This window comes from Sceloporus occidentalis, unplaced genomic scaffold (genome assembly GCF_023333645.1).
Source record: "Sceloporus occidentalis isolate IW3139 unplaced genomic scaffold, rSceOcc1.0.p SCAF_41, whole genome shotgun sequence".
Taxonomy (NCBI): Eukaryota; Metazoa; Chordata; class Lepidosauria; order Squamata; family Phrynosomatidae; genus Sceloporus; species Sceloporus occidentalis.
In genome coordinates, this window is record NW_028317021.1 from 7,649,553 (window position 1) to 7,676,923 (window position 27,371).

Here is a 27,371-nt window from a genome sequence, read left to right on the forward strand (position 1 = left end):
AAAATAGAGAATAAAATGCAAACTTTAACGCAAATCCCTTCCTATGAGATAATTGAAAATTGATTATTAATTGATTTATAATTAATAAGAGGATATTGATCTCCAGAATCCCCGGATTATAATAATGTTTTAATAATATTAATAATAATAACAACAATATATTAAAATATTATTTTAATATTATTTTAATATAATAATAAAAATAAGTATTATTATTATATCTATTATATTTGGGGATTACAGTGGTCCCCCGGGTTACGAAATTAATTCGTTCCGCTGCCGCTTTCGTAACCCGGAAGGCTTTCGCAAGCCGAATTGCCATAGGCGCTAATGGGGAAAAGCCGCGATTTCGTGCGAAATAGCGCCGAAAAGCACCAAAAGTTTTTTCGTAACCCGAAAAAACTTTCGTAACGCGGAACAGTTTTTTTAATAGGATTTTTTTCGTAACCCGGAAATTTCGTAAGGCGGCGCATTCGTATCCCGGGGTACCACTGTATATGATTATTATTATATTATAATTTTAATATAATAATAATAGTATTTTTATAGTTACATTAAAAGATTATAATATTAATATAATAGTAATAACACATTAAAATATTATAATTTTAATATAATAATAAAATATATTAAAACGAGAATTGGGGATTATGTTATTATTATATTAAAATATTATAGTATACTATTATTATATTGAAATATATTTTAATATAATAATAATGAAATATTAAAATATAATTTTAATATAATAATGATACTATTATTAAAATATTACTATAATATGAGGACTATATTACTATTACTATTATTTAGTTAATTAAAACAATTTTAATATAATAATAGTATAATATTAAAATTATATTTTAATATTTGATTATTATTACATTAAAATATAATATTTCAGTATAATAACTGTATATTATAATATTTTAATATAATAACAATAATAACTGTTTTATTATAATAATAAAATATTACTATTCTGATTATCATTATTTAATAAAAATATTATAATTTTAATATAATAGTATTTTTATTGTTATTAATACATTAAAGTATTACTATAATCTGGGAATTCTCATTCTTCTTATTTATTATTATTATTATTAAATAATAATATATTTTCTTCGAATGAGCGCAGTTTCTACGTAAGAAAGCGGTGATTAAATCCCTCCGCGATGGCCTAAAAGGTCCCACAGAAAAGCAGGTATTGACCATAGAGTTGCGCCGGAGATTCCTAGAGGGGTGTTCTCTATGGTTGTTCCGTTATTCGCGCGGTTTTTCCCACGTTCGCGGGCCTCCTAAGTGCAATGAACATGGAGGGAACCCAGTAATAACTAAATAACTCTTTGTGGAGACCAAATACGGGATTAAAGGCGAAGTATGGCAGCCATAACGCAGGTTCGCTTTCGCCGCTATGTTTTTTTCCAACCGCGCCGGATTTGTGCAGGATACCTTTCCAATTAAAACGCATGCTAAAAATAAAACCACGGAATAAGGCAGTGGGTTACGTGAAATACTGGGACTAATTATATATATATATATATATATATATATATAGTCCATTATTTCATGCTTTTTCTACAGAAAAAAACCCGAAAACATGCGAGATAAAAATTAATACTGAAGTTCCTTTAAAAAACAAAACTCGTAACGCGCGCAACCTTAAATATCGCTATAAAAACACACACACGTGAATGCACACAATTTAAAAAAAACGCGTCCAGCTTTGCGTCGGAAGGCGACCACTTACGAAAGACGCCGCCGTTTCCGACACGTCCTTCAGTTGGTGTTCTCTTTGGTGGTGATGGTGACCAGCTGCTTGGCGGCCTTGGCGATGTCGTAAGCGCACTGGATGACCTGCTGGGTGACCAGCTGGACGTCGGCTGTAGGGACAGCGTCCGGCGGCAGGGCTTTTGCGCACTCCGAGTGAAGGCGGAAGGCGCTGGCAGTCAGAAGGCGCAGCGAGGTGCGGACCAGCTCCGACTTGGGCTTCTTGGGAAAGAGAACAGGAAAGAAAATTATATCGTTAATTAATTAATTAATTAATTAAAATAATAAAATTAAATGATTAAATTAAATAATTTAATTTAAATTAATAAATTTAATTTACATTTTTTAATTTAATGATTTAAATAATTTAAAATTAAATTAATTCAAAATTTAATTAATAAATTTAATAATTAAATAACAACTAATTAATAATTAATAAATTAATAATCAATAACCAAATAAATAATAAATGTATTACCTTTATGAATAATAAATAAAATATAAATTATTTAAATTATGTATCATTAAATTAAACAATTAAATGGTTATATTAAACAGTAAATTATAAATAAAATAAATCGTTAAATTAAATAATAAATTATAATATAAATCGTTAAATTAAATAATAAATTAAAAATAAAATAAATCATTAAATTAAATAATAAATTATAAAGAAAAATCGTTAAATTAAATAAATTATAAAGAAAATAAAACATATTTAAACAATAAATAATAAATTAAATAATGGTTAAATTAAATAAATAATTAAATTGAATATTTAACTGATAACAAATTAAATAAATTGTTAAGAAACATAATAAATAGTAAATTAAATAATAAATTAAATCATTTAATCGTTTAATCATTAAATAAAATAATAAATAATAAAGAAATTATTAAATAAAATAATGAATCGTTAAATTAACTAATAATTACGTTAAACAATAAACCGTTACATTAAATAATTAAATAAAACAATAAATAATAATAAATTAAATAATAAATTAAATCATCAAATAATATAATAAAATAAATTATAAATAATTAAATTAAATAATTAAATAAAATAATGAATAATAAACGAAATAACAATTAAACACTTCTCTAGGTATTTGAAGGTCCTCCAGCATGACTCTATGGTCAGATTCTGGCATAGAGTTGCACTGGAGGACCTAGAGTTCCCTAGAGAAAGAACCTGTCTAGGCATTTGTAGGTCCTCCAGCATGATTCTATAACCAACACCCGGCTGAGGTTGACCATAGAGTTGCGCTGGATGCTGGGAACGCCGTCGCGGCTTCTTCGGAGACTCACTTTCGGGAAAAGCACCGCCATCTCGGTCACTGCCACGTGGATCCTTTCCGAACACGGGACATAGCTGCGAGGAAAGGAAGATGAGCGTGGCGTTATTGAACGGTGGCGAAGAGATCCGCAAACGGGTGTTAGTCGATCCAGGCGCTGAGAACAATGCGTTTATTAGTCCTTGTGCGCGTCGCGGCCAAAACGTTAACGGCTGCGCGGTGAGACCAAGAGGGTTAATTGTGCATTTTGCGCACAAGCTCGGGGCGTCGCAAGAAAGAATGTGAGGGAGAGGAGTCTAATTAAATTATAGAGTTGAAAGAATTACAGCGGAGGACCAACAAATGCCTAGAGAGGTGTCCTGTCTAAGAATCCCTAGGTCCTCCAGCTCAACTCTATAGTCAACATGAGCCAGAAGCTGACCATAGAGTCATGCTAGATGACCTACAAATGCCTAGAGAAGTGTCATCTCTAGGAATCCCTAGGTCCTCCAAGCCAAACTCTACGGTCAATGTCTTTCAGAAGTACCCTCTCTAGGAATCCCTTGGTCCTCCAAGCCAAACTCTATGGTCAATCACTTTCGGAGGGGCCTCTCTAGGAATTCCTAGGTCCTCCAAGCCAAACTCTATGGTCAATCTCTTTCAGAAGTGTCCTCTCTAGGAATTCCTAGGTCCTCCAAGCCAAACTCTATGGTCACTCTCTTTCAGAAGTGTCCTCTCTAGGAATTCCTAGGTCCTCCAAGCCAAACTCTATGGTCAATCTCTTTCAGAAGTGTCCTCTCTAGGAATCCCTAAGTCCTCCAAGCCAAACTCTATGGTCAATTTCTTCCGGAAGTGTCCTCTTTAGGAATCCCTGGGTCCTCCAAGCCAAATTCTATGGTCAATCTCTTTCAGAAATGTCCTCTCTAGGAATCACTAAGTCCTCCAAGCCAAACTCTATGGCCAATCTCTTTCAGAAGTGTCCTCTCTAGGAATCCCTTGGTCCTCCAAGCCAAACTCTATGGTCAATCTCTTTTAGAAATGTCCTCTCTAGGAATCCCTAGGTCCTCCAGCCCAACTCTATGGTCAACCTCTGCCAGAAGCTGGCCATAGTGTTCGGGCCTCGGTCAGGGTAGGTTAGGCAAGGGCGAAGCAAGCCAGCCTTCCACCATTTTAAGTCCGTCAGCCCTGCACCGTTTTCCACGCCAAGCTCAAAGCGCAAGCGAAAGTCAGCATCCATCGCCAAGACGCATGGGAAGATGCGGAGGAAGAGGGGATCGCGACCCGTTACGCAAGGAGGTCTCCCAAATACGAAAACTCAGGTCCCAGTGAAACCATCTTCGAAAGCGGCGCGAATCTTCCTTGCATAACAGCGAGTGTCCTAAGCCTCGCAGCGGCGCGCTTTTCACAAAAAGGTGGGAAGGGGGTGCAAGCCGAGAAAGAGAGAAAGAAGGGTCCACAGTGCCTGGAAGGCAGGGGCAGAGGCCGGAGTACCAGGACACGGCGTCTGGCGGACGGAAGGTCAGCGGTGTCGGCGTCAGGGTACCGAAACAGCACCGGATTTTGGGCACGGCGGCCCTTTCCCGGAAGAAGAAAGAGTGAGGAGGACGGGGAAACAAAGGAAGGAAAGGGGGAGGAAGGAAGGAAGGAAGGAAGGAAGAAAAAAAAAGAAACGATATTGACCATAGAGTTGCGCTGGAGGACCTAGAGATTCCTAGAGAGGCTTACAATGAGTTACAATGAGTAAGCGATGGCGAAAGGTCAGCGGAGGCGAACGGTCAGCGAAGGCCACTCTAGGACCATCTAGGTCCTCCACGCATTTACAAGATGCGCACAGGCCGACCACCATGCGTCCCCATTGTGGCGCGTTCGAACCTTGGCGCCGTATTCGCGCCTCACCTGTCATGCTTGTTCTCCTGCGCGGCCCGCAGCAGTTCCTGGATGTTCTTCGTGATCTGCTCGGTTTTCCGTATGACGTCCTCTGTGCCGGGGAGGCCGGCGCCGGCGAAGACGGCGTCGGGGTTCTTGCCCTCGGAGAGGGACCCTTCCCCGTGGCGGAAGGCACCGCCACGCTGGCGGGGTTTCCGTCCGAGCCTGAAAAAGGGACGCAAACACCACGGTTAGGGAGTATGGCCGCCAATCGACATACATTAGTAAAGCGACGTGTAACGGAAGAGGAAGCGCGCCTTTTTTACCCCTTTTCGTCCATATCCGGCGTGGGGACCGCGTTGTCGTAATCCCCCTCCTGCAAACTGCTCTGCTTTTCTAGTTTCGTCGCCTAGAAGGGAATCACAATCATAAGTTACTTACTACGTCCTTAATACGCTTTCTAAGCGGGTCGGTGCCGTCGGGAAACCATAGAGTTGCACTGGAGGACCTGGACATTCCTAGAGAAGCATTTGTAGGTACTGCAGGATGAGTTTATAGTCAAATAATGGCTGATTTTGACCACAGAGTTGCCCTGGAGATTCCTAGAGAGGCCTTCGAACTCACGTGCGGAGGGAAGGGCTGGAGCAGTGATGCGACAAACGTCTCTTCGGCGTCGAGGAGCAAGTAGGCCTTCTGGGCTGACCCGGTTTCGTACATGGACATCGCACGGTTGCTGCCGCCGCCGCCGCCACAGCGGGCGGAGGGACGCCGGATCAAGGAAACATGGCCACTGGCGCCTGGGTATTCTGACACGGGGGACACTGGGTAGGTGCCGCTCGTCACCTGGCGGCGCAGGTTCATGTTTTCGCTCTGCAGCGTCTGGAGCTACGGAAAGAAAGTTTAATTAAAGACATGTACCATAGAGTTGCAATGGAGGAGCCTCAAAGGCCACTCTAAGAATCCCTACGTCCTCCAGGGCAACTCTATGGTCAATAGCCACCAAGCATTGTCCATAGAGTTGCACTGGAGGAGCTACAAAGGCCTCTCTAGGGATCTCTAGTGCAACTCTATGGTCAACATCTGCCAGATATTGACCATATTGTTGCGCTGGAGGAGCTACAAAGGCCTAGTGGAGTGTCCTCTCTAAGAATCTCCCAGTGCAACTCTATGTTGGTTAGGACTACAACTCCCAGAGGCCTCAGCCAGCCAAGGCAATACACAGGAATTCTGGGAGTCGGATCCGAAACACCTGGAGGACCAAAGTCCCCTTCCTCGCCATCTTGGTTCTCGGACTTTCCCGACACGGGGGTGGTGGGCATGAGGGAGGGAGGCGGACGCCGAAGGGACCGCGCCGGTGGCTGCCATACTACCTTCTTCTGCATGATCTTCAGTTCATCGCTCAGGTTGACGTTCACCTTCATGAGCTGCTGGATCTTCGCCTCCGAGGCGGTCAGCGCGTTCCTCACTTGGAGGTACTCCTGCGCAGTGACCGGTCCATCGGACAAGTCTGCATCCAGGCTCTAGAACGGATAAACGATCATAGAGGTGGAAGGGGAACCCCAAGGTCCATACAATCCCACTTCTGCCATGCAGGAATGAATAGAACTCTGGTTAGAAGGGACTTCTGCCATTCAGGAATGCATAGAACAGGGGTAGGCAACCCTTTTGAGCCGGGGGCCGGGTTGCTGTCCCTCAGACAACTGGGGGGCCGAAGCCAAAAAATAAATAATTAAATGTTTTTTTTAAAAAACAAATAAATAAATAAACCAGGACAAATGTAGGACAAAATTTTCAAATGGAGGGCACTTTTTAAATAAAAAATGGAGGACACGTGAAAAAATTTGCTGATTTTTAAAAATTATTAAGATAAATGCATGTTTCTGAGGCTTCTATAGACAATTGCCCCACCATGCCCCTCGCACGAGACGCCAAAGGCCCCGGCGGCAATCAGTGGCAGGACCGGGCTGGGGCCGGTCCCAAGGCCTCACCGGGCCGCAGCTTGCCTACCCCTGGCATAGAACTCTGGTTAGAAGGGACCTCTGTCATGCAGGAATACATAGAACCCTGGTTAGAAGGGACCTCTGCCATGCAGGAATACATAGAACTGTGGTTAGAAGGGACCTCTGCCATGCAGGAATACATAGAACTCTGGTTAGAAGGGATCTCTGCCATGCAGGAATACATATAACGCTGCTTAGAAGGGACCTCTGCCATGCAGGAATACATAGAACTCTAGTGAGAAGGGACCTCTGTCATGCAGGAATACATAGAACCCTGGTTAGAAGGGACCTCTGCCATGCAGGAATACATAGAACTGTGGTTAGAAGGGACCTCTGCCATGCAGGAATACATAGAACTCTGGTTAGAAGGGATCTCTGCCATGCAGGAATACATATAACGCTGCTTAGAAGGGACCTCTGCCATGCAGGAATACATAGAACTCTAGTGAGAAGGGACCTCTGCCATGCAGGAATACATAGAACTCTGGTTAAAAGGGACCTCTGCCATGCAGGAATACATAGAACTCTGGTTAGAAGGGATCTCTGCCATGCAGGGATACATATAACGCTGGTTAGAAGGGACCTCTGTCATGCAGGAATACATAGAACTCTAGTGAGAAGGGACCTCTGCCATGCAGGAATACATAGAACTCTGGTTAGAAGGGACCTCTGCCTTGCAGGAATACATAGATCTCTGGTGAGAAGGGACCTCTGCTATGCAGGAATTCATAGAACGCTAGTGAGAAGGGACCTCTGCCATGCAGGAATACATAGAACTCTGGTTAGAAGGGACCTCTGCCATGCAGGAATACATAGATCTCTGGTGAGAAGGGACCTCTGCCATGCAGGAATACATAGATCTCTGGTGAGAAGGGACCTCTGCCATGCAGGAATCCATAGAACTCTGGTTAGAAGGGACCTCTGCCATGCAGGAATACATAGAACTCTAGTGAGAAGGGACCTCTGCCATGCAGGAATACATAGAACTCTAGTGAGAAGGGACCTCTGCCATGCAGGAATCCATAGAACTCTGGTTAGAAGGGACCTCTGCCATGCAGGAATACATTGAACTTTAGTGAGAAGGGACCTCTGCCATGCAGGAATACATAGAACTCTAGTGAGAAGGGACCTCTGCCATGCAGGAATACACAGACCTCTGGTTAGAAGGGACCTCTGCCATGCAGGAATACATAGAACTCTGATTAGAAGGGACCTCTGCCATGCAGGTACATAGGATCCTAGAATCGGAAGGGACTAACAAAGATCATAGAGTCCTGCGTAGCCTCACCTTCTGCCGCGGCGCCTTGACCGCACCGGCGTCCGGATCGGCATCTTCGTCGGAGGCGACACTGTCGTAATCCGGCTGGTCATTATCCTGGCTCCCTGTACTCTGCTGGCTTTTGATCGACTTCAGGATCAGTTCCACATTTTCTGCGGGGGGGAAACCGCGCAATGCGCCGCCATTTTACGCTTTACGGATTATATATATATATATATATAATACATATATATATATATAAGGTTCTTTGAACGTTAGATTTATTAATATGTATTACGTACCTTTCGAACTCGGGACAGGGTTGCCCTGCTGCCTCCGCTTGGCGTCGCCCAGGATGTCGATGACCAGAGTGGCGAATTCGTGGGCATTAAACCGCGCCAGCTTCTGCCTCCCCTTGAAAAGGACAAAAAAGAGTGGTACGAAATCCCACGAACTCGATGCAAGCCCACGCTGCGGCGCTAGACACCGACGTGATTCCAAGCTACGTCTATGCGTTCCACGTGGGAATTGCGCCGGCACCATTCACCTTACCTGGTTGCGTGTTGAGGAGTATTCTGGGTTGACCGGGAGGAAAGGGACGACCGTGGTCTCCGTGACCAAAGCGCTGTGGTTCTGGGTGGCCAGCCAGACTGCGCAACGGAAACAGAAACGAGGTCAGAGACGGACGCGGTTGCAACATTACGGCACGCGCGCAAACTCTATGGTCAACACAAATCAGAATTTGCCCACAGAATTGCGCTGGAGGGCTTTAAAATGGGTATACAAGTGTCCTCTAGAAATCTCTCGGTCCTCCAGCCAACTCTATGGTCAGCGTCTGAGTATAGACTCTGGCCATAGACTCTATGGTCAATGTCTGGCTACAGAATAATACTAGAGGAAAAACAAATGCCTAGAAAAGTGTCGTCTCTAGGAATCTCTAGGTCCTGCAGCACAACTCAATGGTCAGCGTCTGAGTATAGACTCTGGCCATAGACTCTATGGTCAATGTCTGGCTACAGAATAATACTAGTGGAGCTACAAATGCCTAGAAAAGTGTCTTCTCTAGGAATCTCTAGGTCCTGCAGCACAACTCAATGGTCAGCGTCTGAGTATAGACTCTGGCCATAGACTCTATGGTCAATGTCTGGCTACAGAATAATACTAGTGGAGCTACAAATGCCTAGAGAAGTGTCCTCTCTAGGAATGTCTAGGTCCTCCAGCACAACTCTATGCTCAATGTCTGGCTATAGACTCTGGCCATAGACTCTATGGTCAGTGTCTGGCTATAGAATAATACCAGAGGACCTACAAACGCCTAGAGAAGTGTCCTCTCTAGGAATCTCTGGGTCCTCCAGCACAACTCTATGGTCAACAGCTAGTAGAGTTACGCTGCAGGACCTAGAGAGAACATATCAATTAAAGCTGTAAATATGGAGGACGAACTGTGTGTGTGTGTGTGTGTGTGTGTGTGCGCGCACATATGTATCCTAGAGAGGCCCGCGGCGAGGACTCACCTGCGTCCGTCTCGCGCCTGTCGACCTCGTCGTAAATGTCCATGGCGAGTTCTTCAAAAAGATGGTTGCTCAGCTAAAGAAGGAGGAGAAGAAAAACAAGATGGTGGCGGTGGAAAGATAGCTAGAAAGGAAGAGGGATTAAACGGCGAGCGAAGGATAATAGAGAAGCGTCCTCTCTAGGAATCTCTAGGTCCTCCAGCCAGGCAGACATTTTGACTCACCGACTGGAGCTTCTTCTTCGCTGCTTTGGCCAATTCGGACACATCTAAACTGCTAAGGAAAAGGAGGAGAAGAAGAAGGAGCGGTCACTATATATATAATCTTTGTGCGCAAAATTATTTAATATTGATTAATTACAGAATTTATATAATTAATTAAATTTATTTATTTATTTAAGTAAAATAATTTAATTCATTAATTGAATTATTTTAATTATTTAAATAAATAAATTTAATTAAATAAATTCTGTAAATCAATTTATATTATTTAATTAATTAAAATAAATTTTAATTATTTAGTTAAAATAAATCAATTAATTTATCTTAATAAATTAATTAAATTTATTTCAATTAATTAAATTTATTTCATTTATTTAAATTTATTTTAATTAATTAATTAATTAATTAATTTTAATTAATTGATAAATTACATTTATTTAAATTAATTAATCAATTAATTAATTACAGATTTACCGCTGGGCTTAATGAATACGAAACAACTTCCGTTTTTAAATGTCTCAAGGTCTTTTTAATTAAAAAACAAATTAATTGAATTTTTAATTTGGCATCAAATAAATAAACAAATAAGCATTATTTAATTAAACGCTATTCGTTGTTAAATATGTGAAACCTACATAGAATCATAGAATCATAGAATCATAGAGTTGGAAGAGACCACTAGGGCCATCCAGTCCAACCCCCTGCCATGCAGGAAATCCAAATCAAAGCATACAGCTCTTTATAAAGTTTTAATAATATTAATAACACTAATAATAATGATTTTGATATTATTATTATGTTGATATAAATATATATCAATATTTATTTATTTATTTTAATATATAATATATAATTTTAATATAATTTATTTGATATTTATTTGATAATTTTAATATAATCTGTTTTAATATATAATACATTATATATAATGTAATATTTTAATATCAATAATAATATTAATAATAATAATGGAATTTGAAAGTATTCAAGTTTAATATGAATTCCAATATTATTAGTATCATTATTACATTGATATTAATAATGATAATAAAATAATAAAACAAGGGAGATAATATCAATATTATCAGATTAAACAAAATGACCCAAGAATAGTAGAATTTTTTTTATTTATTGTTAAAAGCTAAAAGCTGTCACAATATAAAATATATCCAAACAGTAAATACAAAAACAGAGTTTAAAAAAAAGCATAAAAATCACCAAAAACAACATGGTAAAGTTGCATCAACAAAAGGCCAATAATACATCATAAAAGATAAAATAATATCACCATAAAACTAGCCATCATTCCCATCAAGAAAGCTAATTCTAATCTTGCTAGCAGCTAAACCAAATTTTGCTACCATAGAAGTAACAAATGCATTATTGCCAGCCAAAAAGACACAAGTCTGCTGAAAGCAAGATCTCCCGGAAAGGGATTTCAAAATACAATCAAGAAACCTTTGTCTAGGAGATATATACAGAGGGCAATGTAGAAGGTAATGTTCTATATTCTCCACTTCCCCAGTTTTGCAGATACATAGTCTTAAATGGACAGGAGTGTTGTTATATCTGCCCGTCAAATAGGCAGAAGGCATACATTGGAATCTTAGAGCAGTAAATGCTTTTCTAGCAGGGGCCAGAGTAAGATTAACAAAGTAATACTCTAACCCAAATGAAGTCTTGTACAATGGGTACCAAAGAGAAAAAGAAGAGCTCGAAAGTGAAAGAAGATCGGCCCATTTGGAGGCAAGATAAATTTTCTCTTTAATCAGTTGCTTGACTCTACGGGTGGCATAATTTGGAAGTGAGTCCACGTTAATCTCATAGCTCTGTAATATTGTTCTAACTATAGATACCCAGGAGTTTGGAGAATTAAGAGATATTTGTTCTGAAAAACATTTTTTGGGGAGCCTAGTATCACTCACTCATGGATAACAACTTTAACCAGTAGAAGGCAAGGGCAGTATGTGTAGCAGCTAGAAGAGTAGATTGGCCTGTTTCTGCTCTCAGAAAAGAAACAGGGATACACTTAGGGACAGCCAACAGGGATCTTAGAAATAAGTTCTGAACAATTTCTAAATTTGAGACACTGTTGTATCCCCAAATTTCTGCTCCATATAGTAACTGGGGAACAATTTTTCTTTGATAAACCTCGATAGTAGGTGCTACTAAGTGACCTCCTTGTAGTCTATGAAATTTCAACAGAGAATTTATAGAGAGGGATGATTTTAGCTTAGTAGCAACAAAATGAGTTTTCTATGACAAATTAGATTGAAATCTTAAACCCAAGTAGTTGTAATAGGATTGTTGATCAATAGATTTTGCCTCAAAATTCCACTGATGAAGGTTTTTTTTTTACCAAAAACCACAACTTTGGTTTTAGAGTGATTGACTATTAATGTTTCCTTTGTACAGTATTCATTTAGCTTCTTTAAGAGTCTGCGCATTCCAATTAAGGTGACCGAAATCAAAACAATATCATCAGCATATAACAACATTGACCCAAGAATAAGAAAGTATACTATCTGTATCTATTTGTTTACGGCTTAATATACATTATTATTATTTATCTTTTCCCTTTGGATTGTTAAACAAGAAGGTGGAAAAATTGGATAAAATGGCTTCTAATAGGAAGGTACAAAACACAAGTCAGAGTGTACAGAGAAGAGGCTCATTTGAAGGCACCATTAAAGTAATAGACCCAACAGTACACATTCTAGATGAAATTCGCAAAATGCGTCAAAAAATGAAAGATCTGCGTCAGGAAATCAAGGACGACCTGAGAGAATCAGTTCAAGAAGTAAGAGAGGAGATCAAAGAGGTCAGAATTGAAATGAGGAAAGATTTTAAGAAAGAATTGGATATATACAGGAAAAAAATGGAAAAGATGACTACAGAAATCAAAAACACCCAGAAGGAGGTGCAAGAAATAAAAGAACGAACTAAAGACCTAGAAGATATATCCCCAAAAAATCACTGATAAACAGGAACAGCAACAAAATCAAGATTTGAATAATGAACTTTATTACCGGGACAGATGCATCAAGATCAGAGGGATCCAAGAGAAAAATAATGAAGATCTCACAGAAAGGATCCTCCCTGATCTGGCAAAATATCTGGGACTAACGGAAAATATAATGGAAATGGAAATCGATAAAATATTTAGGGTGAACTCAACACAGGCTGGTGAAAAAAAGATTCCACATGACGTAGTAGTCTGTCTAGTTTGGACTAAACTTAGAGATTTAATTATACAGAAAAACTAGAACACTAAGCTATTTATTGAGGGAAATGAAACTAAAATATTCAAAGACTTGCCTCCTCAGATATTGGCTGCAAGAAATAAATACAAACCGCTGACACAAATATTGAATAATATTTATAATCAATTATAAATGGGAGAGAATCGAGGGACTTACCTTCTTTCATAACCAAAAAAGATTTAAAATTGATAACGAAGAAAAAGCATCTGAAGAAGAAAAAAGACTAAGGGAAAAGTACAAGGATAGAGAAGAAGGAAAAAGAGATAACATACACCACAAAAGAGAATGGCGGAATAGAAATAACAAAAGAAGCAATAAGAAAGGTAGTGTGGAAGAACCCTTTAATAGAAAAGAAGAAGGAAAAGGGAAAGAAGAAGGTGAAAGGAAAGAAGAAGAAAGAGATATTCCTAGAGAAGAGAACGAAGAAGAACCCATCAGAATTTTAGTATCTCAAAAAGAGAAAGACTCTGAGCTACTATTGGATCTGTGAGATACAGAAAGGAAACCCACGAATCAAGCCTTTAAGCTAAACCAACCCTTGCATTGGTTTATCTTTCCTTTTTATTTTTCTATTTTTTTTCTTTTCCTCTTTTTTCCTCGCTGGCCAATTACGTGTAAAGATCTATTTAAAAAAAGAAAAGAAAATTTAAATAAAGATACAACTTAATAAAAAATTAATTAAAAGGGGAAAACTAGAAAAGGGTGGAAGGAGTGGAACAATAACAACAACAATAACAATAACAACAATAATAAAAAAGAAGTAACGAGATGAAGATCCTCTCTTAGAATGTCAAGGGAATTAATTCAAAATATAAAAGAAGCATTGTGTTCCATTATCTAGAAAAAATAAAATGTGATATATCCTGCATACAAGAAATAAAGATAAAGGAGAAAGATAATAGATATATCAGGAACCCTAAATTAGGACAATGTTTTACCTCATTAACCGAGAAGAGAAAAGGAGGTGTTTCAATATATGTAAACAGAAAATATCAAACGAGAGAGATCTTTAAAGACAAGGATGGTGCGTATATTGCTGTGGAAATTAAAACCCAAAACAGAACACTTTTGGTAGTAGGGATCTATGCTCCCACGAATAATCAGAATAAATACTACTCATCACTACATGAACAATTAAAAAATACTGAATACACAAATATTCTTCTCTTGGGAGATTTCAATGCGGTCATAGAACCAAAACAAGAGAGGAAGTCAAATACAGGAAAAAAAATACGAATGAATCAAGGGAAATTGCCTCTCACCTTTTTTGAATTGATGGAAGACTACATACTTATTGATGCATGGAGATATAAACATAACAAAGATCAAGGATTTGCTTTTTATTCAGAATGCCACAATTCCTTTTTCCGAATTGACCTTTTCCTCACTACAAAAAATCTAGCTAACCAGATCTTGGATACGGAAATACTTCCAAAAAGAATCTCTGACCATAATCCGATTTTATTAAAATTACATGAAAGAAAATTTCAAAGCAACTGGAAACTGCAGAATGCTTTATTAAATAAAGAAGAAACTAAGAATCAGATCAAAAAGGTATTAAAACTATATTTCAGTGAAAATAGAACAGAAGGGATAACAAATAAAATCATGTGGGATGCAAGCAAAGCAGTAATTAGAGGGATATTTATCAAGATTCAATCCAAGATAAAAAGAAAGGAATTAGAAGAAGAAAAAATGATAACAGAAAAATTAATAATTAAAGAAAGAGACTGGAAGAGAACAGGAGAAAAAATTAAAACATGAAGTCGAAGAGCTACAACATCAGTTGAGACTCTTAACATTGAAAGAAATAGAAAAGAAGATGAAGAAAATTAAACAAACACATTTTGAAACTGGAAACAAGCCCGGAAAATTATTAGCGAATAAACTGAGGAAACGAGAAGGAGAAAGAATAATCCTTGAATTGAAAAATAAAGGTAAAAGAATAACGGAACTAAATGGAATCAAGGGAAACTTTAGACAATTTTTCCAAGACTTATACAAAGCGATGTTGAGGAAGAAAAAGATAGAGAAAGGCTAGTAAAATACTTAGACAAACAAAAATTATTTAAACTAAGTGAAACAGAAAAAAATAATCTAAATAAGGATTTCACTATCTCAAAGATATCAAAGGCAATTAAAAAACTATGACCAAACAAAACACCTGGACCAGACGGATTACCAGCGGTATATTATAAACAACTAGAAGAGTTATTAATACACCCTTTGAAAGATACATTAAATGATATTAAAATACATGGCATCCCCAACTCTTGGAAAACTGCTTATATTACACTAATACCCAAAGAAAACAAGGAAAGATATGAACCAAAAAACTATAGACCTATCTCACTGCTCAAAACTGACTAGAAGATCTTTACTCTAATTTTGGCAGAAAGGCTTAAAGGAATTTTAAATCGTACAATACATGAAGATCAGTGCGGCTTTCTGCCGAAAAGGCAGATGAGAGATAACATAAGAAATACGATCGATATAGTTGAATATTTTGAATGTCATAGCGGAAAAAAGCTGGCCATGATCCTGTTAGATGCTGAAAAAGCATTTGACAGAGTCATCTGGCCTTTTATATTCGGAACTTTACAAAAAATCGAAGCAGGAGACACTTTCTTGAAATGGATTAAGACAATATACACAGAACAGAGAGCTCAAATTATAGTTAATAATGAAAGGACAAAGGATATCTACATCGAAAGAGGAACAAGACAAGGCTGCCCCCTGTCTCCCCTGCTGTTTATTTTAACTCTGGAGGTTCTGAATAAACAAATAAGATCAGACCAAACAATCAAAGGAGTTGAAATACAGGATCAATGTTTTAAATTAAGAGCCTTTGCGGACGATATTATCTTATACTTGGAAGATCCAATTTCTAGCATAGCCCATTTAAAAAACATACAAGAATACGGCCTCTACTCAGGATTTAAGATTAATGAAGAAAAAACAATCATAATAACTAAAAATATGTCAGATAATGAGGAAAAACTTTTAAAAGAAAAATCGGGCTACAAAATTGAAAGGAAAGCTAAATATCTTGGGATCACCATAACTAAGAGAAATGTCGATCTCTTCAATAATAATTATATTGTGGCCTTTAAAAAAATTAAAACTGATCTGGAAAAATGGTCAAAGCTTAAACTATCGTTCTTGGGGAAAACCGTGGTGATCAAAATGAATATACTACCGAGATTTAACTTTTTATTTCAGAATTTGCCAATTATATCCCATATGCAGTATCTAGACAGTTGGCAAAAAGAGTTATCCAAATTTCTCTGGAATGGCCGAAAGGCAAGAATAAAATGGAAAATTTTAACAGAGGAAACACTAAGAGGTGGATGTGCGTTACCAAACCTTAAAGCTTATTATTTCACATCTTGCTTATGTTAGATTGAAGAATGGATTAGACTCAGAAACAAAAGGATTTTGGTAATAGAAAGTACACAGTTACAATTCGGATACCACGCGTTTATGTGATATAACAAAATCAAAGCTAACAGAGCTTTTTCATATCGCTTCATAAGGAACTCATTGCTAAAGGTTTGGGTTAAAATCAAAGAAATGTTTTATTCTCAGATACCTCTCTGGATCTCCAGCCAGGAGGCATTATTCCAGAGAATTAAAACATACTCCTCTCCCCATTGGCTGTCTTATAAAGATCTCTTAGATAAAAAAGGAGAATTCAAATCAATACAACAAATGAAATCAGAGAGATTATTGAACGACTGGTACCTCTATAGACAACTATGGGAACGATGCAAGGTAGATAAAGAAAATTTGAATATAAAAGGGAAACTAGAAATTGATGAGATATTTTTTGATGATAACCCAGGTCACATGTCCAAATTTTATAAAGTTACAAATAGAAGATTACTAGAACAAGAAACAATTAAAGATACTATGTTAAAGTGGGCGGTGGAGATAGGAAAACCCATAGAGCTGGAAACATGGGAAAAGACCTGGTACGATAGCAACAAGTTTACCTTGTGATTTGGATTCTTGGCCCATGGGCTGCGGTTCCATGAGGAGGGACTTCTGGCAAGGGATGGGTTGCATCTCACGCCAGTTGGCAAAAACGTTTTTGCCAGTAGTCTCAAGAATTTGATCAGGAGGGCTTTAAACTGAATTATGTGGGGGAGGGAGACAGTATTCTGGAAGGCAAAAAGGCTGGAGAAAATAGTCAAACTGTCATAGAGGGAACAAGGCAAACAGTGCAAGGACCCAACAGTTGGAGGCAAAAATGTTTGCACAGGCAGCAAGTAAAGGGTACACATGGTCTTAAATGTCTCTACACTAATGCACAAAGCATGGGAAATAAGCAAAATGAACTCGAAATACTAGTGCAACAAAGCAAATATGATATGATTGGCCTCACTGAAACCTGTTGGGATGAGTCTCATGACTGGAATGTAGAAATAGAAGGATATAACCTTTTTAAGAGAAACCGGCCAAACAGGAAAGGAAGAGGAATAGCACTATATGTCAGGGACATTTACATCAGTGAAGAGATCCAGGACATCAATCCTGGAAGCCAGGTGGAGAGCATCTGGATAAAAATTAAAGGACAGGGAAACAACAAGGATGTTACGGTGGGAGTCTACTACAGACCCCTAAGTCAGACTGAGGAATTGGATGATGTCTTTCTAGAACAGACAACCACACATTCAGAAAGGAGAGATGTAGTAGTGATGGGCGACTTCAACTATCCTGATATTTGCTGGAAGTCAAACTCAGCCAAATCCTCAAGGTCTAGCAAATTCCTCACTTGCCTTGGAGACAATTTCATGGTCCAAAAGGTGGAAGAGGCAACAAGGGGGTCAACTATTTTGGATCTGATCCTAACCAATAGGGATGACCTAGTTAATGGAGTGCAAGTGGTGGGATCCTTAGGTGGGAGTGACCATGTTCTCCTGGAGTTTGTTATACAATGGAAAGGAGAAGCCAGGCAGAGTCAGACACGCATTCCAGACTTTAGGAAAGCCGATTTTAGTAAACTTAAATGGGATCCCATGGTCAACAATACTGAAAGAGAAGGGAGCTCAAGATGGATGGGAGTTTCTTAAAAGGGAGATTCTGAAGGCACAATTTCAAACAGGTCCAATGAGGAAGAAAAATGGGAGATGTCTCAAGAAACCAGGATGGATGACTAAAGAACTTTCAACTGAGCTAAGATTAAAAAGGGACATGTATAAGAAATGGAAAAATGGGGAAATCACCACAGAGGAATTCAAACAAATAGCAAGCATGTATAGGGGTAAAGTCAGAAAAGCCAAAGCACAGAATGAACTCAGGCTTGCTAGAGAGGTTAAGAACAACAAAAAGGGCTTTTTTGGATATGTCTGCAGCAAAAGGAAGGAGAAGGAAACAGAAGAGCCACTGCGTGCAGAAGATGGCAAAATCCTAACAGAGGACAGAGAAAAGGCAGAATTACTCAACACCTTCTTTGCCTCAGTCTTCTCAGAAAATGCAAAGGGTGCTCAACCTGAGGATAATGGAGCAGAGGACAGAATAGGGGAATTTCAGCACAGAATAAGTAAAGAGATAGTACAGGAATACCTGTTTAACCTAAACGAATATAAGTCTCGAGGACCAGATGAACTACATCCAAGGGTATTAAAAGAACTGGCAAATGTAATATCGGAGCCATTGCCAATAATCTTTGAGAAGTCCTGGAGAACAGGAGAAGTGCCAGCAGACTGGAGGAGGGCAAACGTTGTCCCCATCTTCAAAGAGGGGAAGAAAGAGGATCCCAACAATTACCGTCCAGTTAGTCTGACATCGATACCAGGAAAGATTCTAGAGCAGATCATTAAACAAAGAGTCTGTGAACATCTAGAAAGCAATGCCATAATCACAAAAAGTCAACATGGGTTTCAGAGAAAGAAGTCATGCCAGACAAACCTGATCTCTTTCTTTGATAAAATTACCAGCTTGGTAGATGAAGGGAATGCTGTGGATATAGTATATCTTGATTTCAGTAAGGCCTTTGACAAAGATCCCTACGATATTCTTGCAAACAAGCTTATAAAATGTGGGATAGACAAGGCAACTGTTACATGGATTTGTAACTGGTTGACTGGCCGAAGCCAAAGGGTGCTCAACAATGGCTCCTTTTCATCCTGGACAGAAGTGCCCAGTGGGGTCCCACAGGGCTCTGTCCTGGGCCCAGTGCTATTCAACATCTTTATCAATGACTTGGAGGACAAAATTGGGGGCATACTTATCAAATTTGCAGATGACACCAAATTAGGAGGAATAGCTAATACTCCAGAGGACAGGATCAAGATTCAAAATGACCTGAACAGACTAGAAAACTGGGCCACAGCTAACAAAATGAACTTCAACAGGGAGAAATGTAAGGTACTGCACTTAAGGCAGAAAAATAAAATGCACAGATATAGGATGGAGGACACCTGGCTTAAGGAGACAACATGTGAAAGAGATCTAGGAGTCCAGGTAGACCACAAGTTGAACATGAGTCAACAGTGCGATGCAACAGCTAAAAAGGCCAATGCAATTTTAGGCTGCATCAATAAAAGTATAGTCTCTAGATCAACAGAAGTAATAGTGCCACTGTACTCTGCTCTGGTCAGGCCCCACCTGGAATACTGTGTCCAGTTCTGGGCGCCACAATTCAAAAAGGACATTGAGAAACTGGAGCGTGTCCAAAGGAGGGCCACTAAAATGGTGAAGGGTCTGGAAACCTTGCCCTATGAGGAAGGACTCAGGGAGCTGGGGATGTTTAGCCTGGAGAAAAGAAGGTTAAGAAGTGATATGATAGCCCTGTTTAAATACTTGAAGGGATGTGATATTGAGGAGGGAGCAAGCTTGTTTTCTGCTGCTCCAGAGAACAGGACCTGGAACAATGGATGCAAGCTCCAGGAAAAGAGATTCCACCTCAACATTAGGAGGAACTTCCTGACAGTAAGGGCTGTTCGACAGTGGAACACACTCCCTCGAAGTGTAGTGGAGTCTCCCTCCTTGGAGGTCTTTAAGCGGAGGCTGGATGGCCATCTGTCGGGGATCCTTTGATTTGGATTTCCTGCATGGCAGAATGGGGTTGGACTGGATGGCCCTTGAGGTCTCTTCCAACTCTATGATTCTACAAAGAAAACTTTCTTAAAATGTTTCATCACTGGTACATATCACCGAATAAGCTGAATTTAATTTATAAGAATGGAAATGCAATGTGCTGGAAATGCCAGAAACCTAATGCTAATTTCTTTCACATGTGGTGGAATTGTAGTCTAGGTTCTATATACTGGAAGAGTATCCACTCCACAATATCAGAATTCCTCCAGATTTCAATCCCCTTTGACCCTTTCCTTTTCCTCCTAAATATGACAGCCATGCTTACAGATAAAGTCGTAGAGCGGAAAAATAAAAGAATAATCATTTACATGGTTACGTCAGCGAGAATTATATATGCCAAATCTTGGAAAAAATCTATAATCCCAACGCAAGAGGAATGGCTTAATAAGCTATTTGAAGCGATGGAGTTGGACATACTAACTGCTTGATTGAAAAATAACAAAGCAGAAGCGATAAAAGAAAGAGAAAAAGAGTGGCTGTGTGTTGAAGAAATATATAGAAAAAGGAGTAAGGAAAAAACACACATTAAACAGGTAAAGTGAGAGGAAGGAGACTTCGCCCTCCACAACTGCCATCTGCCGGCCTGAGAGGGAGTTGGCCAGGCAAGTCCAGCTCCATCAGGACTAAGCCTGAAGGAAGGAGACTCCGCCCTCCACAACTGCCATCTGCCGGCCTGAGAGGGAGTTGGCCAGGCAAGTCCAGCTCCATCAGGACTAAGCCTGAAGGAAGGAGACTCCGCCCTCCACAACTGCCATCTGCCGGCCTGAGAGGGAGTTGGCCAGGCAAGTCCAGCTCCATCAGGACTAAGCCTGAAGGAAGGAGACTCCGCCCTCCACAACTGCCATCTGCCGGCCTGAGAGGGAGTTGGCCAGGCAAGTCCAGCTCCATCAGGACTAGCCTGGAAGAAGGAAGAGCCCTCCCTCCAATCCATCTGCCTTTGTCCAGGCCTTAGAGGGAGAGAAGAACCACTGGACCTCATCCCCTTTCCCTCCACCATTCCCTTCTCCTTTTGTTTCGTGTCTTTTAGATTGTAAGCCTGAGGGCAGGGAACTGTCTGATTAAAAACAATAATTGTAAGCCGCCCTGAGAGCCATTAGGGCTGAAGGGCGGGATATAAATACCTAAATAAATAAATAAAATAAAATAAAGTGTTAGAAACATATGTAATTGCGCTATCTGCTTATTAACTTATTCATATTGAGTATTAATGTGAGACAAGAAGATCCACTATTTACTAAATCATGTCCTGAATGATACACATAGAAAAATACAAAGGTGGTAGTTGGGACCCCCAAGATAATCTGTCTTCTCCAAGAATAGAATGAGAAGAGGGAATAGATGTATGATACTTAGTATCTATTTTTTTTCTTTTTTTACCCTTTCTTCTTGGTTACATTAGCTTTCTTTTTTTATCTTTGCCTAATGGATGTTAATATAAGGAGGCAGGAAACAAGAGAAACTGAGAAACAAGAGGAGTAAATACCATCTTGGAAGTGTAATAAGCTTGATATAATATTTGGTTTATGATCTAATATAAGTTGATGTAGATGTACAACTATGAGGATGTAGATTTGTGTAATTTGTGTATGTAGCACATTTTATGTCTGTCTTTGTTATACATTATATGTTGTTTTTAATGTTAGTCATAATTTAAAATAAATAAATAAATAAATAAATAAATAAATAAAATGACCCAAGAGTATACTTACAGCCGCCTTAATTAATTCCCAAGGTTTAGCATTAAAAGGGGGAAAACACAGCACCTCGTTACGATCAATTATTAATTATTATTAATAAATTAACAACATCGATAATATTAACTTCATTAATGTCAATAATTTATTAATAATAACTATAAATATAAATAATAAATATTGTCACCATAAATACTGTTACCTTAAGTTATAAATTATTAATAATAAAAATATTAATAATTGATATTGTAAGACATTAATAATTGTATAATATATATTATTTATTTATAATATTTTAGAGACATTAATAACTATATATATTATAATAATTAATAAATATAAATAATAAATATTGTTACCATAAACATTGTTATGATAAATTATTAATTATTAATAATAAATATTAATAATTTATATTTAGACATTAATAATTATTACTAATATTATTAATATCAATAATTATTAATATTAATAATTGTAATTAATAAATTACCATTTAACAATAATTTATTAATAAAATTATTAATATCAATAATTATTAATATTGTTAATATCAATAATATGAATATGAATAATGATAATATTTATATTGATAATAATTATATTTAATACCCAAAATTACAACCAAGAGCTTAATCCATTTTCTTACCTGTCGGCCATTTGAGGAATGATGAAATGTTGACTGCTTTTGTGATCTAAAAGAAAGAGAATATATTATCGTCTCACATCCAACTAAACAATAGTACAGTCGTCCAACTCTATGATTCCATGTATTCCTGCATGGCAGCAATGGGGTTGGATTGCATGGACATTGGGATCTCTTCCAAATCTATGGTTCTGTGCGCACTTACCTGGCTTCCTGCCGCAAAGGTAGAAGGCCAGACGGTCAGTGAGTTCGTACTGGATCTCCAAAAGGCGTTCGGCCAATTCGTGGTGTCCTCCTTGCCTAGAAGACAGAAAGACACGTTCGGAAAGTCTGTGGTCAGTGGTTTGTTGGACGTTGGCTGGAGGACCTAGAAATTCCTAGAGAGGACACTCTGCTAGGAATCTCTAGGCCTTTCAGTGCCACTTTTAGTTAAGGTTGACCATAGAGTTGCGCTGGAGGAGCTACAAAGGCCTAGCAGAGTGTCCTCTCTAGGAATCTCTAGGCCTTTCAGTGCCACTTTTAGTTAAGGTTGACCATAGAGTTGCGCTGGAGGAGCTACAAAGGCCTAGCAGAGTGTCCTCTCTAGGAATCTCTAGGCCTTTCAGTGCCACTTTTAGTTAAGGTTGACCATAGAGCTGCGCTGGAGGAGCTACAAAGGCCTAGCAGGGCATCCTCTCTAGGAATCTCTAGGCCTTTCAGTGCCACCTTTAGTTAAAGGTGACCATAGAGTTGCCCTGGAGGAGCTACAAAGGCCTAGCAGAATGTCCTCTCTAGGAATCTCTAGGTCTTTCAGTCCCCCGACTTAATGCAAAAGTGCAGTCCGCTCACTTTGCGTAGTCGATGGGCGTCTTCCCGCTGGCGTCTTGCGTCCCGGGGTCTGCGCCGTAAACTGCCAGTAGCTCGGCTTGTAAGACTTGCCCCGTCCTTGCGGCGACATGGAGCGGTGTGTTCCCTTTTTCCTACGGACAGACGCACAGAAAGGGGCGTATTCGCGCGTGTTTGCGTAAAGACGCCCACCGCACGTTCGAAACTCGTGTCGAAGAAGGGGATGCTCTTACCGGGTGGAAGAAATTAGCTTGTGCCCCGAGGGAGAGGAGCCGCAGACACGTCTCCAGGTTTCCCGTCCGGACGCTGGAATGGAGTTGCTGCGAACGGCAGCGAGAAATGGTTTCGTTAGAGAGAGCGCTTTCAGCGTTTTCTCGCCCTTGCTCATTCGTTACAGCATTCCACCCTTCACGCTTGGTTAAGGGGTTCGCCACAGCGCTTCGTTACGGCATTCCTCCTGTCCTTTGTTCGGGCGCGAATCAGGCCGCGCAGCCGCCATTAGACCCACAATGCGGCCCTACCTTACTGAGGTCCTTGGCAGTCACGCTGTCGTCGTCGCGGCACGGAAGGCGATGGACAAAGGCCAGCATCTGGTATTTGGCGCGGATAAACTCCACCTTGTTGGGGCTGGAATGGGAAGAGAAGAGGCGTAAGGTACGTTGGGATAAAAAGTGCGTGGTTTGGCGCAAAATGGCGGCAGACAGAGAGGATTAAATGCTTGACACTCACTGGACTTTGTCCTGGGGGCTGGCCTTGCGGCGTCCGCTCATGACGGACGCAGGGTCGAGGAGCGAATGTTCCCAGATCGAGTTGGCGCCATTGTTGTACAATGTTTCCACCATCTACGGAAAAAAGTTGGCGGAAAGACAATGCCGTTGATGCACACGGAGCAGAAAATGTTGACCGATTGGTATATAAAATGCACTACATATATGTGTGTGTATGTGTGTTTATACATACATACATACACGCAAACATATATAAACCTATTAATATAAACATATATAATTATATATGTAACTATATATAGTTGCATTTATATATATATATGCACACACAAATATAAATACATATAAATACACACACATACATATAAACACACAAACGTAGATATAAATATATACATATATCTATATAAATTAATATTTTTATAAACCCACAAATATAAACATATACAAATATGTGTGTGTGTGTATATACATATATATATAAAACTATATATAACCATATATATATAACTATATATAACAACTATATATATATATATATATATACACATCTACATTTATATTTTTATAAATATTTTTATTTTTTATAGTTATAGATATATATTAATATATGTACATACATATATATTTACATATGTATAAATATATATGTGTTATATAAATTTATATATTATATTACATATATAAATTTACATATACATACACATAAATATTTAAACATATATATATATATACATACATATATATAAATTAAATATTTTAAAATACTCATATATATATATGTATGTATGAAAATATATATCTAAATATTTTCAAAATATTTACAAAAATATATTTAGAAATACATATATATATATATAATTAAATATTTTAAATATATATATATATATATATTTATAAATACATATACAAATACATATACTCACATATATATATATATATACATACATACACATATTTATATGATTGTATATATATTTATATATATTTACATTTATGTGTGTGTGTCTATATATATATATATGTGTGTGTGTGTACATATACATATATACATAAATACACAGACATTTTATATATATATATATATATATATACACACACACACACATATACATATATTTCTTATTCTTATATACCCATGGTCCTCTATCATAGAGTCATGCTGGAGGACCTACAAATGCCTAGACAAGTGTCCTCTCTAGGAATCTCCAGCGCAACTCTATGGTTGACGTCTATCCAAACTGCGCCAGATGACCTAGAGACTATCATCAGCTAGCGAAGTGCCCATTACCTGCAACAGAGTTGGCGGCCATGGCATGTGCTTCAAGTGGCGCACTTGCGAAATATGGCGCCCGAGGCTCCGGTGGACGCTGCAGCATTCATCGCAAATCAGGACGCCGCGGTTGACAGACGCCCAGGGCGGGTCTGGAAGAGAAGGAAACAAAATGGAGTATGGATTTAGGACAACATTGCAACAACGTCGTATCTGCTATCGCCATGCGCCGGTTTTCCAGTTTTTGCAGCGCAATTTCGAATTTCGAATCGCCGTTTTGTGATGGCGATTTTTAAAGTTTTTAAATCTTTTTAAAGAAGGCTGTTCCTTTAAGGAAAAGTAAACCTGCATGGTTTTCAATCGCCTCGCAAAGGAAATGGCCCTATTTCCGGCGCGGGTTTCCTGTTTTCACGTCTTGCGAAGAGGCCAGCGGAGGAAGGGACAAAATGCCATTTTCTGATTATTGATGGGCTGATGATGGATAGATGATAGATAGACTTATGATAGAAGACTGATGATAGATAGATAGATAGATAGATAGATGATTGATAGACTTATGACAGATGATCGACTGGTGATAGTTGATAGAGGGATAAATAACATGGATGATAGATTATTGATAGGCTGATGATGGATAGAAGTGGTGATAGATAGATAGAAGATAGATAGACTGATAATCTATCTGTTATCGATCTATCTTCTATCCATCACCACTTTATCATCAGCCTATCAATAATCTATGTTATCTATCCCTCTATCTGTCTATCGTCAATCTACCATGACAGACAGATGATACATGATTCACACAGACTTATGATAGATGATACACTGATGATAGATAGATGATCATCTATCTATCTATCTATCTATCTATCTATCTATCTGATAGACTGATGATATATAGCTGATAGCTGATAGTCTGATGATAGATGATATAGATAACATAGATGATAGATTATTGAAAGGCTGATGATAGGTAGATGACAGATTGAGAATAGATGACAGATGATAGATGATTGATAGAATTAAGGTAGATATATGATAGAGAGATAGATAACACAGAAGATAGTCTGATAGTCTGATGATAGATGATATATGGATGGATAGATAGATAATAGATAGATGACAGACAGATGATACATGATTGACAGACTTATGATAGATGATAGACTGATGATACATAGATGATAGACAGGAAGATAGATAGATAGATGGTTGATAGACTTATGATAGATGATAGATTGATAGATAACATAGATATAGATGATAGATTATTCCTAGGCTGATGATAGATGGATGACAGAGGGATAGAGGATAGATAGATAGATAGATAACATATTGATGATAGATTATTGATACGTTGGTGATAGATTATAAATAGCCTGATCAAAAATAGATAGATGACAAATTATACATGATAGATAGATAGACTGATAATAGATAGATGACAGACATATGACACATGATTGACAGGTGTATGATAGATGATAGACTGTTGATAGATAACATTGATTATTGATTATTGATACACATATAGATATATAAGTAAGGTTTGAAGCAATTAATGGGTAAAGAAGGGGGAGGGAGGGGTCGAGGAATGTATGGGAACCACTTTGGGGCCCATAGACTGGGAAGAGGAGGCTTTGGTTATTGAGGCACTCTGCACATGCTCAGGGACACTCTTGACCCATTTTTGGACCCCAAGTTTTAGGCTCACCGGGGGCGCTGCAGTCGGCGCAGACCTCGCTGCTCCGGAGCCTCTTTGACATGGCTCCGAATTCGAATCCGGACCAAGGCTCTCAGAGACAGAAAAAAAGAGGAAAAACAGTCTGCGCATGCGTACGCAAATAGCGCTCATTCCCCGCACTTTGCGTAAGTGACGTGTCTCTCGCTTTTTATAAGGATGAGAACGGCGGCCATTTTGGTTCCTGG

General features: G+C 38.6%; 1 protein-coding gene across 3 annotated transcripts; it reads right to left on the minus strand.

The window, feature by feature from the left end:
• Nucleotides 1-1,050: 1,050 nt before the first annotated feature.
• Nucleotides 1,051-27,234, minus strand: LOC149290116 (ARF GTPase-activating protein GIT2-like). 3 transcript variants are annotated; one of them, XM_089490106.1, is made up of 20 exons: nt 27,157-27,234; nt 25,458-25,591; nt 24,168-24,280; nt 23,960-24,065; nt 23,672-23,758; nt 23,442-23,572; nt 22,819-22,913; nt 22,617-22,662; nt 9,910-9,961; nt 9,689-9,761; nt 8,727-8,824; nt 8,477-8,588; nt 8,205-8,347; nt 6,287-6,436; nt 5,541-5,801; nt 5,243-5,325; nt 4,947-5,141; nt 3,085-3,148; nt 1,754-1,995; nt 1,051-1,475 (listed from the first exon to the last, which is right to left on the minus strand). In XM_089490106.1, exons 1-19 carry the CDS (start codon nt 27,206-27,208, stop codon nt 1,783-1,785), a joined length of 2,208 nt encoding a protein of 735 aa, XP_089346232.1. In that variant the 5' UTR covers nt 27,209-27,234; the 3' UTR covers nt 1,051-1,475; nt 1,754-1,782. The 3 variants fall into 3 exon arrangements, with proteins under 3 accessions (XP_089346232.1, XP_089346233.1, XP_089346231.1); XM_089490107.1 differs by having other exon boundaries at nt 1,051-1,995; nt 6,332-6,436; XM_089490105.1 differs by having other exon boundaries at nt 1,051-1,995.
• Nucleotides 27,235-27,371: the final 137 nt, after the last annotated feature.

Excerpts from the sequence above, each read along its gene's own strand:
- LOC149290116 (XM_089490106.1), bottom strand. The coding sequence starts at position 27,208 with ATGTCAAAGAGGCTCCGGAGCAGCGAGGTCTGCGCCGACTGCAGCGCC. Across the intron at positions 9,762-9,909 it reads CGAAGAAGAAGCTCCAGTCG|CTGAGCAACCATCTTTTTGA; the intron begins GTGAGTCAAAAT and ends CTCCTTCTTTAG. Across the intron at positions 6,437-8,204 it reads TCAAGGCGCCGCGGCAGAAG|AGCCTGGATGCAGACTTGTC; the intron begins GTGAGGCTACGC and ends TATCCGTTCTAG.